Source organism: Eulemur rufifrons, chromosome 2 (genome assembly GCF_041146395.1).
Source record: "Eulemur rufifrons isolate Redbay chromosome 2, OSU_ERuf_1, whole genome shotgun sequence".
Taxonomy (NCBI): Eukaryota; Metazoa; Chordata; class Mammalia; order Primates; family Lemuridae; genus Eulemur; species Eulemur rufifrons.
Genome location: NC_090984.1, coordinates 50,529,875 through 50,544,099, shown reverse-complemented (window position 1 = coordinate 50,544,099; position 14,225 = coordinate 50,529,875). Strand labels below are relative to the sequence as shown.

At 42.8% G+C, this 14,225-nt stretch overlaps 1 protein-coding gene across 1 annotated transcript; it reads left to right on the top strand.

The window, feature by feature from the left end:
- The first annotated feature begins 1,549 nt into the window (after nucleotides 1-1,549).
- RPUSD2 (RNA pseudouridine synthase domain containing 2) lies at nucleotides 1,550-6,069 on the top strand. Its single transcript, XM_069461516.1, has 3 exons — nucleotides 1,550-2,129; nucleotides 3,813-4,109; nucleotides 5,189-6,069. The coding sequence occupies exons 1-3, from the start codon at nucleotides 1,626-1,628 to the stop codon at nucleotides 5,921-5,923; spliced, it is 1,536 nt and encodes a 511-aa protein (XP_069317617.1). The 5' UTR covers nucleotides 1,550-1,625; the 3' UTR covers nucleotides 5,924-6,069.
- Nucleotides 6,070-14,225: the final 8,156 nt, after the last annotated feature.

Genomic DNA, 14,225 nt, shown 5'->3' with positions numbered 1-14,225 from the left:
TCACACCTGTAATCCTAGCACTCTGGGAGGCCAAGGCGGGAGGCTCGTTTGAGCTCAGGAGTTCGAGACCAGCCTGAGCAAAAGTGAGACCCCCGTCTCTACTAAAAAAATATGCAAAGAAATTAGCTGGACAACTAAAAATATATAGAGAAAAAATTAGCCGGGCATGATGGCACATGCCTGTAGTTCCAGCTACTCGGGAGGCTGAGGCAGGAGGATTGCTTGAGCCCGGGAGTCTGAGGTTGCTGTGAGCTAGGCTGATGCCGCGGCGCTCTACCCTGGGCAGCAGAGTGAGGCTCTTGTCTCAAAAAAAAAAAAAAGAATGCCCTAAATCAACACTGGCATTTTATATCACAAAGGCCCAGTGAAGGCTAATGCTCAGTCTCCTGAATTGGACTAGACATTTGTCCCTTTTTTGGCAGCCTAGCATCCAAATGCCTACCTATTTGGAGGAATCCCACTCTGGAAACTTAAGAGGCTTAGATTCCTGTATCTACGGGCACCCTGGAAATGAGGGCTCAAACTGGTGACCCAGGTTTGGCTGATGGAAGCCTCCCCTGAAGGACTCTGAACCTTGAGAGAGGGATACAGAGACATAGGGAGATTTAGGGATTTCCAAGGGGTAGCAGGGTTGCAGGGCAGAGAGTCCTTGGGCACAACATAGCATCTGGTAGCTACAGCATCCCAACTGGGTTTCTCCCCTGGCATCAGGTGGCTAGTTCTCAAAGGCCCTGCCTTCCCTTGATTTGGCTCCTCATCTGAGTCTATTCTTCAGATCTCTTGTGAATTCTATGAGGCACTGATATTCTCTCCATAATTCCCTCTCTGATGAAGCTAACCAGAGTTGGTTTCAGTATCTTGCATTTAAGAACCTTGGCAAGTACCATCATCTGATCCATTTGCAGTTTTAATTTCAGGATGGGAGTGTACGGGAGGCAAATGGGAGATGTCTAAACCCTTCTCGTGCTGTTAGGATTAAAGAGAGGGGTGAAAACATTGTTTCTGGGCTGTGTGTGTGTGTGTGTGTGTGTGTGTTAAATACACATATAACAGCTTTATTGAGATATAAGTCACATACTATAATATTCACCGTTTTAAAATATACAATACAGTGGTTTGTCGTATATTCACAGTGTTTAGTAACCTTTATTCCGATTGTTTGGGGTTTTTTTGTTTTGTTTTAAATAAAGCTCCTTTCAAACGTTTCTTCGGACCCATGGAACTCTGAACGTATCTACACGGAATCTACACGATCAACTCCTGCCACAGCTTTTACCCAGAGCAATCCCAAAGATTTCTTTCATGATGTAACATTGCTTCCCCTTCGTATGAGGACGTTTGCGTAAGGTCACTTTTGGTGAGACAACCTCACAGCCTCTCAACTCTCCACTCAAGCAACTCATCTTACTCAACTCCGCTCGCTCATTCATTACAGACTCCCAGCCTCGGGACTGGGCCTCACTGATTGGCTAGCGCCGAGTGACGTCCTCAGATCGCGACCCTGGAGCGAGGGTCGTGTGGTTATGAGGCGTGGCGGCCAAGGCTGGCTCGGGCCTCTCTGGCAGTGGCGCTGCCACCTCCGGCACCTCAGCTTTGCCAGGACTTGGAGTGTCTGCAAGGGCCCGATGGCGGAAACCCTCTCGACTCGGCTTGAGGCAGCAGGCGAGCTGAGAGATCCGGCTCAGCAAAACGGAGACGCTGGTGGCGAGGCGAAGGGTGAGGGGCTCCCAGGGCACCCGGAGCCGACGCGCCCGGGAGTGGAGGGGATCCCAGGAGGTAGGGAGCAGGCTTCGGCTGCAGCCCGGGGTCCGGGCAAACGGAAGAAGCGGCGGGGCGCAGCCGGGGAGCGCGTCGTGCCGCCTCCGAAGAAGCGGCGAGCTGGGGTGAGCTTCGGTGATGAGCACTTTGCCGAGACCAGCTACTATTTCGAGGGCGGCCTTCGCAAGGTGCGGCCCTATTACTTTGACTTCCGGACCTACTGCAAAGGCCGTTGGGTGGGCCACAGCTTGCTGCACGTCTTCAGCACCGAGTTCCGAGCCCAGCCCCTGGCTTACTACGAGGCCGCTGTCCGGGCCGGCCGCCTGCACCTCAACGAGGAGCCGGTACAGGACCTCAGCATCGTGCTCAAGGTGGAGTCCTGATGGGTCTGGCCAGAAGCAGGCGAGGAAGGAGGGCAGGGTCTTTTTTGTTTGTTTGTTTTTGTTTTTTCAGACTTAGTAGAGCATAGGTACTGAAGTGAAATCATGGCAATTCTGAAGGGTTCTCACTTTGACTTGAAACACAACGTTAGCCCCCGTTTCACATCTCCTCAAGTAGTCACTCTGTGCGTCAGAACTTCAGCCCGTTTATCCTGTCTGTCAAGGCGGCTTTCTTGTTTGCAAAGGACAAAAGTTGGAATTCTCCTTTTATACGCTGTCTTGTGGAAAGGGTACTGATCACTTTCTACCCTGCATTGTAGAGCTCTCTACGAATAATAATAATGGGGGCTATCATTTATGTCTTTTTACTGTGTGCTGGGCGCAAAGTTAAGCATTTTATGTGCTTTAACGTTTAATTCTAATGACAACCCTGTGGAAAAGGTATTGCTGCCACATTTTATCTGTGGAGAAACTGAGTAAACTAAGGTAAAACTCACAGAGGTAAGGCAACAGTGCTACTTTCAAAGGTTGTGCTTTTATAACTACTACTTAAGCTATTTATTATAGAGCCTGATGTGTAATAGAATAGAATTGTGAGATGTCACGGATAGAGATTTAGAATTGTCTAGCCCAGTGCTTTGACTACTTCTTTAAAATTCCATCACAGCTAAGCGGTACCAGCAACTCCTGTCTGTAACACTGGCTCACCATGGTTGTGATTCAGTGTGATTTCAGCATTTGGGGAATGGATGATTTGAATCCCCTGTCCTATCTGAATTTTGAAATGCACAGGTCTGGTGTAACCCTCACATTTTACAGGAAACTGAGGCCCAGAAAAGTTACTGACTTGCCCAAGAGCATGTAGTAAGCCTGTGGCAAATCCAGGTCTAGAGCTCAGATCTCTGGACTTACAGCTTGATTTTGTTGGTTTAAGGTCATGATAAGTGATGATTTATGGAAGTTTTTCCTTTATTTAAAAATTTTTACTTTAAAAATATAATTTTATGGCTGGGTGAGGTGGCTCACACCTGTAATCCTAGCACTTGGGAAGCCAGGAGGCAGGAGGATAGCTTGAGGCCAGGAGTTCGAGACCAGCCTGAGCAAGAGTGAGACTCTGTCTCTACAAAAAGATAGAAAAATTAGTCGGGCACGGTCAGACACACCTGTAGTCCTAGCTACTCAGGAGGCTGAGGCAAGAGGATTGCTTGACCCAGGAGTTTGAGGTTGCTGTGAGCTATGATGACGCTACTGCATTCTAACCCAGACAGCAGAGTGAGACTGTCTCAAAAAAAAAAAAAAAATTATATATATAAAACTTTATTGTGGAGAAAATACATAGGCTGAGTCCGGAGCGGCCACATTCCCAAGACAGATGGGGACCTGCTGCAGGACCTGGTGGCAAAACCAAAAGACATAATCTCACCACCCGTAGATAACACCATTAACATTTTTTTGTCTATCCTTCCAGTACTTTTTCAATCGGCTATCCACCTGTGTGTCTGTCTGTATTTTTACAAAATGAGAGCACACTATGCACACTACTTTTTCTGCTTAAGAATGTACTATGACCATTCTTCCATATCAATAAGGAACGGGTGGAGGGAGCTGGATATGAAGTTGCCCAATAACAGGCTGCTGGCCCCTAGGCTAACTGGTTATCCATGTCTTTGACAGGACAATGATTTCTTGCGGAACACAGTGCACAGGCATGAGCCACCAGTCACAGCAGAGCCTATTCGCCTGCTAGCTGAGAACGAAGATGTGGTGGTTGTAGACAAGCCTTCCTCCATTCCTGTCCACCCTTGTGGCCGCTTCCGACACAACACGGTCATATTTATCCTGGGCAAGGAGCACCAACTCAAGGAGCTACACCCACTGCATCGGCTTGATCGCCTTACCTCTGGGGTACTCATGTTCGCCAAGACAGCTGCAGTCTCTGAGAGAATTCACGAACAGGTTCGGGACCGGCAGGTGAGCCAGGCTTTTGTCTCCTGGAAGCCACTTCCTTCCTCAGGACGGTCAACTCCTAAAGTGCCAAATGCAAGTTATTAGCTCATATATTTCAAAAGATCTTTAGAGATTGCATACACTGCCTCTCTTGGTGATTTGCTGTTTTGAAGTTTTAAAGTGCTGACCAGACTGAATAAGGTTTTTAAAATTGTGGGGAGAGCCTGCTTTGTGGAAAGATTGTGGATGAAGTTGGAAGAAGCTTGGATAGAAGAGTTTAATGATAATGATTGTCATCGTGAGACTTGTAATTGTGGATCTGGATTGTAATGTATTTTCTGAGTACATACTGTATACCAAGCTTAGCAGAGCCTAACTTACTAAATGCTTATAACAGCCCTATAAGGTAAATGTTTTTCTGATCTCAAATTTTCTAGGTGAGTTAATGGTACATACTGAGTTAATAGTACATATTGTATACCAAGCTTAGCAGAGCCTAACTTACTAAATGCTTATAACAGCCCTATAAGGTAAATGTTTTTCCGATCTCAAATTTTCTAGGTGAGTTAATGGGATTTACAGAGGTTAAGTAAGTAATGTACCCAGGATCATAAAACTGGCAAATAATGGAGCTAGGGTGAAGAAATGGTGAAGAAATGGTGGCGTGGTGGCTCACGCCTGTAATCCTAGCACTCTGGAAGGCCAAGGCGGGTGGATCGTTTGAGCTCAGGAGTTCAAGACCAGCCTGAGCAAGAACGAGACCCTGTCTCTACTAAAAATAGAAAGAAATTATATGGACAGCTAAAAATATATATAGAAAAAATTAGCCAGGCATAGTGGCGCATGCCTTTAGTGCCAGCTACTCGGGAGGCTGAGGCAGAAGGATTGCTTGAGCCCAGGAGTCTGAGGTTGCTGTGAGCTAGACTGACACCATGGCACTCTAGCCGGGCAATAGAGTGAGACTTTGTCTCAAAAAAAAAAAAGAAATGGTGGCAAAATCCACTTCTCTCTCACACTGGTGCATTCCTTATTTCTCTGCAGAGGGTTTGGACTCCATGAGTTTAGGCTTTGTACTGACTTTCTCCTTCTTCCCTCATATGCAGCTGGAGAAGGAATACGTGTGCCGGGTGGAAGGGGAGTTCCCCACCAAGGAAGTGACCTGCAAGGAACCTATCTTAGTGGTGTCTTACAAGGTCGGGGTGTGCCGTGTAGATCCCCGGGGCAAGCCCTGTGAGACAGTGTTCCAGAGGCTAAGCTACAATGGCCATTCCAGTGTGGTACGGTGCCGGCCACTCACAGGACGTACCCACCAGATCCGAGTCCACCTCCAGTTCCTGGGCCACCCCATTCTCAATGACCCCATCTACAACTCGGTTGCCTGGGGTCCTTCCCGAGGCCGGGGCGGCCACATTCCCAAGACAGATGAGGAACTGCTGCGGGACCTGGTGGCAGAGCACCAGGCCAAACAGAGCCTGGATGTGCTAGATCTCTGTGAGGGTGACCTGTCCCCAGGACTCACAGACTCTACAGCCACCTCCTCAGAGATGGGCAAGGACAGCCTGGAAGAGTTAGCTGCAGCTGCCCAGAAGATGGATGGAGTAGTTGAGGCAGCCTCTCAGGATCTGGACACGATGGCCTTGGCACCACGGAAGGCAGCTGAAAAAGATGTTATGAATCAAGAGACAGACCCACTCTGTGCAGAGTGCCAGCTGGTACGACAGGATCCCTTGCCCCAGGACCTTGTGATGTTCCTACATGCCCTACGCTATAAAGGGCCAGGCTTTGAGTACTTTTCTCCCATGCCTGCCTGGGCACAGGATAAGTGGCAAGAAGACTGAGGGCTGTGGCCCAGTGGAGGAACTGCTTCTTGGATTGGGACAGGGATAGGCCACAGGGCAGAAGCCGACCCCATGGGCTGGGGCTTTGGGTTTCTACAGGAGTGCAGTTGGGCTCTAAAGGGACTTGCTCATACTCACTATCTCCTTCCTTCCTCTCCCTCCAACTAGAATTTGGAAACTTTAGTTTGTAAATATATCTCTTTTTATAATGTATTGTGTGTCTGGTTTTCTTACTGTTTTTTTTTTAATTGAGGTAAAACTCATAAAATTAAGCACTTTAAGATAGTACACTTTAGTAGCATTTAGTACATTCAAAATGCTGTATAACTGTCAACTCTTAAACATTTTCAACACCCATTATGAAACCTGTACCTATTAAGCAGTTATTTTCTACTCTCCTCCTCCCAGCCTCTGGTAACCATTAATCTACTTTCTATCTCTATGGAATTGCCTATTCTGGACATTTCATAGAAATGGAATTATATAATATGTCTGTCTGTCTTTCACTTAGCATAATGTTTTCAAAGTTCATCTAATTGGTAGCACATATCAATACTTCATTCATTTTTGTGGCAGAATAATATTCCATTGTATGGGTATACTACATTTTATATATCCATTTATCAGTTGATGGACATTTGGGTGGTTTCTACCTTTTGGCTATTGTGAATAGTGCTACTATGAACATTTGTGTACAAGTTTTTTGTTTGAATACAAATTTTCAGTTATGGGTATACACCTCATAGTGGAGTTGTTAGGTCATATGGTAATTCTGTGTTTAACTTTTTTTTTTATACAGTCTTGCTCTGTCGAGGGCAGTGGGTTAATCATAGCTCACTGCAACCTGAAACTCCTGGACTCAAGCAATCCTCCTGCCTCAGCCTCCCAAGTAGCTGGGACTATAGGTGTGTGCCATTATACCCAGCTAATTTTTCTATATTTAGTAGAGACAGGTCTCACTCTTGTTCAGGCTGGTCTTGAACTCCTAACCTCAAGCAATCTTCCCACGTCAGCCTCCCAGAGTGCTGGGATTACAGGCATGAGCCACTGCACCCAGCCTCTACGTTTAAGTTTCTGAGGAACTACCAAACTGTTTTTCACAGTGAACCATTTCACATTCCCACCAGCAATGAACAAGTGTTCCAATTTCTCCACATGCTTGCCAACACTTGTTGGTTTCTAGTTATCCTAGTAGGAGTGAAGTGGTATCTCCTTGTGGGTGATTAGTCTTTGTTGTTGAGTTGTGAGTGTTCTTTATATATATTTTGGATATGACATCCTTATCAACAGAAAGACTAACAACTCAATTTAAATATGGTGAAAGTACTTGAATAGACATTTTTCCAAAGATAAACAAATGACCGATAAGCACATGAAAAAATGGTCAACATTATTAGTCATTAGGGAAATGCAAATAAAAACAGTGTGTCATTAGTATAAGGATAGACATATAGATCAATGGAATTGAATGAAGAGTCCAGAAATAAACCCATACATCTAAGGTTAATGGATTTTTTTTTTATTATTATTTCAGCATATTGTGGGGGGTACAAAAGTTTACCGCCCCCAGTCAGAGCTTCAAACGTGTCCATCCCCTAGACAGTGCGCATCGCACTCATTATGTATATATACCCCCATCCCTTCTCCGACCCACATCTGCCCGACACCCAATCAATGTTATTCCTAAATGTGCTCTTAAGTGATGATCAGTGAAACCAATTTGATGGTGAGTACATGTGGTGCCTATTTTTCCATTCTTGGGATACTTCACTTAGTAGAATGGGTTCCAACTCTATCCAGGAAAATATAAGAGATACTATTGGCCGGGCGTGGTGGCTCATGCCTGTAATCCTAGCACTCTGGGAGGCCGAGGTGGGCGGATCGTTTGAGCTCAGGAGTTCGAGACCAGCCTGAGCAAGAGCGAGACCCCATCTCTACTAAAAATAGAAAGAAATTATATGGACAGCTAAAAAAATATATATATATAGAAAAAATTAGCTGGGCATGGTGGTGCATGCCTGTAGTCCCAGCTACTCGGGAGGCTGAGACAGGAGGATCGCTTGAGCCCAGGAGTTTGAGGTTGCTGTGAGCTAGGCTGACGCCACGGCACTCACTCTAGCCTGGGCAACAGAGTGAGACTCTGTCTCAAAAAAAAAAAAAAAAAAAAAAGAGATACTATTATCACCATTGTTTCTTATAACTAAGTAGTACTCCATGGTATACATATACCACATTTTATTAATCCACTCATGTATTGATGAGCACTTGGGTGGTTTTCACATCTTTGCATCAATTGATTTTTGACAAGAGTACCAAGACCACTAAATGGGGGAAAAGAATAGTCTTTTCAGCAAATGGTACTGGGAAAACTGGATGTCCACATGCAAAAGAATGAAGCTGGACTCCTATCTCACATCATATATAAAAATCAACTGAAAATGGATCAAACACCTAAATGTAAGAGCTAAAACTGTAAAACTCTTAGAAGAAAATATTGGAGTAAATCTTCATGACTTTGGATTTGGCAATGGATTCTTAGATATATACCGAAAGTAAAAGCAACAAAAGAATAAACTGGACTCCATCAAAATTAGAACTTTTATGAATCAAAGGACACTATCAGTAAAGTGATAAGACAGCCTATAGAATGAAGAAAATTTGAGAATTGGAATTGTTGGGTCATATGGTAACTCTATTTTTAATTTTTTGAGGAACCTCTCTACTATTTTTCAAAGTGGTTGCACCGTTTTGCAATCCTACCGACAATGTACAATGGTTCCAATTTCTTCGCATCCTTGCCAACACTTGTCATTTTTAAAATTTTTTGATAGTAGGATCCTAATGGGTGTGAGGTGATACTGTGGTTTTGATGTGCATTTCTCTGACAATTAGTGATGGTGAGCATCTTTTCATATGCTTGTTGGCCATTTGTATATCATCTTTGGAGAAACATCTATTTAAGTTCTTTGCCCAATTTTAAATTGGGTTACAGTTGTCCTTTGATATCCATGTACGATTGGGTCCAGGACCTTCCCCCACCATGAATACCAAAATTCACAGATGTTCAAGTCCCATATATAAAATGATGTAGTATTTGCATATAACCTATAAATATCCTCCCATATACTTTTTTTTTTTTTTTTGAGACAGAGTCTCCATCTGTCACCTGGGCTATGGTGCCGTGGCATCAACCTAGCTCACAGCACCCTTAAACTCCTGGGCTCAAGCTATCCTCCTGCCTCAGCCTCCTGAGTAGCTGGGACTTCAGGCATGTGCCACCACGCCTGGCTAATTTTATCTATTTCTAGCAGAGACAGGGGGTCTCACTCTTGCTCAGGCTGGTCTCAAACTCCTGACCTCAAGCAATCCTCTCTCCTCGGCCTCCCAGAGTGCTAGGATTACAGGCATGAGCCACCGCACCCAACTGAGGTGAACAGTATTGAATGTGTTTTTCCCCCTTGTAAAATGGTAATTTTTGTCTTTTGTTATTTAAATAAAGAATTAAATTGCTCAGGTATTTTTAAATTTAATTTTTATTATAGCCCCTGTCCTCCTCTACTCTGGAGGTAACCACTATTAATAATCACATGGTCTCCTTTCTGTTTTCTATTCATAGATACACAAATTTACATGTATTTCACTTAATAAAAGTGAGATCATGCCCTACAAATTGTTCTGCAACTCGCTTTTCTGTAGGACCTTTTTTAAATAACTACATTGTGTTCTATTGTACTGTACGTAATGCATCCCCCATTGGTGGAATTTTAGGTGTTCGCAATTTTTCATTATTCTCAGACTGTAGTAAACATCCTTATATTCTTCCACACTTGTAACAATGTTTCTATGGAACAATTTTTTAGTGTAATGGGGTTAATAGCTTTAAATATTGATGGGTAATACCAACTGCCCTCCAAAAAAGATTATACCAATTTACATTCTCTCCAGCAGTGTGAGAGGCAGAGGCAGCTGAATGTAGTGACTGAAACAGCTGGTCAGGCAGCTGCATGTTCAAGGTTGGCTTTGGTTGCAGCCATGGGTTGTAACCATGGTTTCCTAGAATATCTGTATCTCTTAATAGTTGACCTAAATTTGCTTGAGTCAATCTTGCTTCCAAAAGCTTTAGAGAAAATGGGCTCATTTTAAAGCCTCTTCAGGTCACTGGTCCTTGGAATTCAGACTTTCTAGAACATAAGTGATATAGTTTGGATATTTGTCACATCCAAATCTCATGTCAAAATTTGATCCCCAGTGTTGGAGATGAAGCTTGGTAGAAGGTGTTTGGGTGGGGACGGGTGTAGATCCCTCATGAATGGTGGTGCCTTGATCTCACATGTCTAGCCTCCAGAACAGGGAGACAATAAATTGTTATTGTTTAAGCAAACAGGAAAAAAAAAAAAGAATTTTAAAGCCCTGTATCATGGGCTGAAATAAAGGCTGCCTCTGTTACTTACTAGGTTATACCAAAAATGATTACTGACAAGTCACTGAGAAGAGAGTTGATTGGAAGCGATTCTTTTAGTGAGTACCCAGAAACTGTCATAAAGGAGCTATTTCAGTTTTTTGAAAGCTAAAAAATCCAAAAAACATTTTTCAGGTGTCAAGTTTTTGGTGTTATTCAAGAATTTAAAAATAAGAACTCTAAATACATAGCTATTATTAGCTATCAACAGAAAACTGACAGTTGAGATGACTTGGTCATTATATTGGTCCATTTTAAACAACTGCTTATTTTTTGCTAACTATCCATTGTTAAGCGTTATTCCCATTTCTCCTAGTCTATTGGCATTTATTCATTCATCTTAGCTTTCCTAAACAATGTTACTATAAACTGAATTTCAGTTTTTTCTCTACTGATATTCAATATGAAAAAGTTATTTAGTTTTCAGCTCAGTAGACATTCCCAGAAGCTGTTATAGCAAGGTAGATGTTTTCACATGATAACATGCAGCTCAGGGGATGATTTGAGCAAAAAAAACTTTTCATGTTGGTGTTGCAGATGCAGAGAAGAATGCCTGGATTCACTCTAGAACCTCTTCAGACTCTGTCATGGCTGTTTTTGCAGAGCTAGTTTTCTAGTGGGATCACACTTTGTAATGGTAAGGAAGAGACTGACCTCATTTCTGTCACTGCCTGCCTCTGAAAAACAATCTTTGCAAGTCTTGGAGCCTGAGGTCTGGGTTTTTCTTGCAAGAGTTAAGAAATAAACTGTAGACACACACACGCACAAAAGCATTGATTTCAATTCTTCTTTTAGAGCTGCTGACATATAATGGACCATCTGGGCTGCAGACCAGCACCAAATAACACTGGACATTTATTCTCAGAGAATCTCATTCTCAAGAGAGAGAATAGGTCTTTCTGAAGCTGGACTCAGAGAATGAAGACCCATTCTTTGACACTCAAGTAGAGAATGAGAGCTGGAATATCTTGGTAATGTATTTGACTGTGCAACAGGCTGTGTGTGTGTGTGTGTGTGTGTGTGTGGTCTCCTAGAGGTTGAGAGGTCCTACAATACTTCTAGATAGTACTTGTGAGGAAGAACCCTGGTGTTGATAGAGAATGGTTTCTTTGAGCTGTGGTTTTTTGATGAATTTCAGGGGAGCGTGGGTAGATGGCAGTAATATAGATCTTTCCAAAAGTAACCACCATTCCTGTAGAACTTTGTCCAAGTCTTGCAGTTGCAGCTGCTCCAGTAGATGGCGCCTCTCCTTCGCTGTCAGCTTCTTATAAGCCTCCATAACTCATTCAATTATTTCTCACCCCATCCCCAACCCGGCTTTTAAATATTCTGGCATGTTGTTGATTCTTTTGACTCCCTTAGAAAAAGAGAAAATTAACACAGTATTTATGGATCAGGAAATCAACAGAAATGCAAAAAACTGGGACTGTCATAGCAAGTGGTATTATAATTTGATATGAAAGAAACCTCAAGTGAACCACTAACCATGAAAACAGGTAAAGAACTAAAGAATAGAAAAGTGAGTTTCCAACTCACAATTTTTTCCCCTCTAGACTTGTCCAGTATATTGTATTTGTAGAACTTCTACAGCTGAAGATTTTCCTTTGAGGAAATAATCCACCCACATTTTATTTATAGAGATTAGATGCATTGATAGACCTTAATCAATTTTCCAAAGAAAGTCATCACTTCAAAAAACTGGCAAAACTCAGAAAAATGATGCAGTCCTGCTGTCCTCCAGAGAACCTTCAGCACTAATGGGCAATTTAAATATTGCCTGGCAGGTGCTGGGAAAAACCCAGAGGGCTGCAGGAGCATCTAGGAGGGGTACAAAGGCCCGGAAACAAGAGAAAGCACAGGGGCTAGTTGAGGGAAAGGCAAGGAGCTGCAGCTTGCAGGACTAGGGGAGGCTCGCTGATTGGGGATGACATCTATGCTGAGATCTGAAGGGGGAACAGAAGCCAGCCAGGCAGTGACAGGATGGGAAGGAAGTGGGTGGGGGACAGGGGAACGTTCCAGGGAGAGGACTAGGGATAGCGTCTGCAAAGGTGCTGTAGAGAGAGAGCAAGGCCTAGTTCATGGAAAGGTAAGATCCATGTCTTTCAGGCAACTTAGAAAGATCCCTCAGAAGCTCTTAACTGTGACACAAACCTCTCTGGCAGACTGGTGAAGCCTATGAACCTCTTCTCAGAATATTGTGTTCAAATGCATAAAATTAAGTATGTTGGAATATATTTATGAAAATGTTTTTTAAATGGATGATATAATAATATAATAATGTATGTACTTCTTTATGAATGTATAACATTACAAGATCTAATGACAGGTCTAATAATTACCAGAATTTTGAAGTAGCAAGGATGAGCGTAAAGCAATAACGGTAATGTAATATAAAAATATCTGTGATTTCTACTGGGACAAAGGAATGGGTAAGGTCAATATTATTGTAGTTGCTTGCTTTTACTGAAGGAAGTGCTTTTAATTAAAGATTATGAAAATAAGGATGAAATCTTTTTTCCCAACCAAATAACCCACTGAATTCTAACCCCTTGGGAATGTGTGGACCCAGGGTGGAAACACTTCCTAGCAGCACGGTGGAGAATGGATTGGAGACTTAGGCTAGTTAGGTGAGATGTCAACATTCCCAAGGGATCTGGTTCTATGCCAGGGAGGAGCCAGTGGAGCCAGCAGAGAAGGGGCACTGCCTTTCACCTTCAGTGTGTTAAACCTTGCTGAAGTCCCTGCCAGGTGCAGGGTTCTTGAGCACCATGCAGTGCAGCAGCCTGGTGGGGGAGAGAACCTGTAAACCATTACAGCAAGAGATTGATGAACACTGATTATTAATCTCCAGCACATTATAGGATGGTGGCTAAGAGCCACCAGAGTCCAACAGATTTGGGTCACCCTACCCTTACTGCAATTTAGAAGCTATGTAATCTTGGACAAGTTAATCTTTCAGTGTCTTCATCTGTAAAATGAAGTATTAAAATATCTATCTTAGCTGTTAACAGTCGCTAGAAAAAAAAAGAGAAAAAAGTAGTGGGAAAAAAATAAATAAAAAAATATCATAGTTACAGGGTTATGGTGAGTTAAAATGATGTAATTCATATAAAATGTGTGGTGCTTATAGGTAGTAAACACTGAATAAATAAAGGTTGTTAAATGTGAATTGAATGAATCTGCCTGATGACCTTTCAAAAGGGGAATCTCCATGCTTTTCTACCAACGTTAAAACCAAGAGAGAGTACTCCTTTCTCTTCTCTGGGAAGGTAGCCACGTTTCAGGTCTTCAGTCTCTGGCTTCTAGATATTACCAAGATTAAAAAATTTTGTCAACATTTTAAATCTTTCCCGATGTATACATGTCTTGAATATCTGCAGCCTGCTAGGGGTCAGAAGAAAATCCTGAATACTCTGCGTCACTGTAGTTGTTGAAGTGAAACCTGGTATTTCATTATCAGGACAAGTATTAAAAACGCTAGGGTAAGAGTCCACGATAATTGAAACCCCTAAATTAGGAGCTAAGTTATCTTAAGTTGGAGCAGACCAGCATTGGAACATATAGGTTGTAATAATCGTAGAATTCTAGGTACTATTGTTTGCTTCACATAAAAAGAAATTAGATCAAGCGCATTTTCTGATTCCCAGAAAAAGTCTCTTTCCCTTCCTTTTCTTTATTTCTCAGGTCAGACCCTCCAAATACTGTATTTTCAAAATCTGAAAACCGAGACTGAAAGTAGCAGATTAAATTGGCTAGTAAATCATAACAGGAACATTCAACTATCTTCCAGTCCGCAAATAAGTTTCCCCCTCTCGTTTGGGGCAAGAAAAAAAACGCTACCTC

Coding starts and splice junctions, on each gene's coding strand:
- RPUSD2 (XM_069461516.1), top strand. CDS start 1,626: ATGGCGGAAACCCTCTCGACTCGGCTTGAGGCAGCAGGCGAGCTGAGA. Junction 2,130..3,812: donor ACCTCAGCATCGTGCTCAAG/GTGGAGTCCTGA, acceptor TGTCTTTGACAG/GACAATGATTTCTTGCGGAA. Junction 4,110..5,188: donor AACAGGTTCGGGACCGGCAG/GTGAGCCAGGCT, acceptor CCTCATATGCAG/CTGGAGAAGGAATACGTGTG.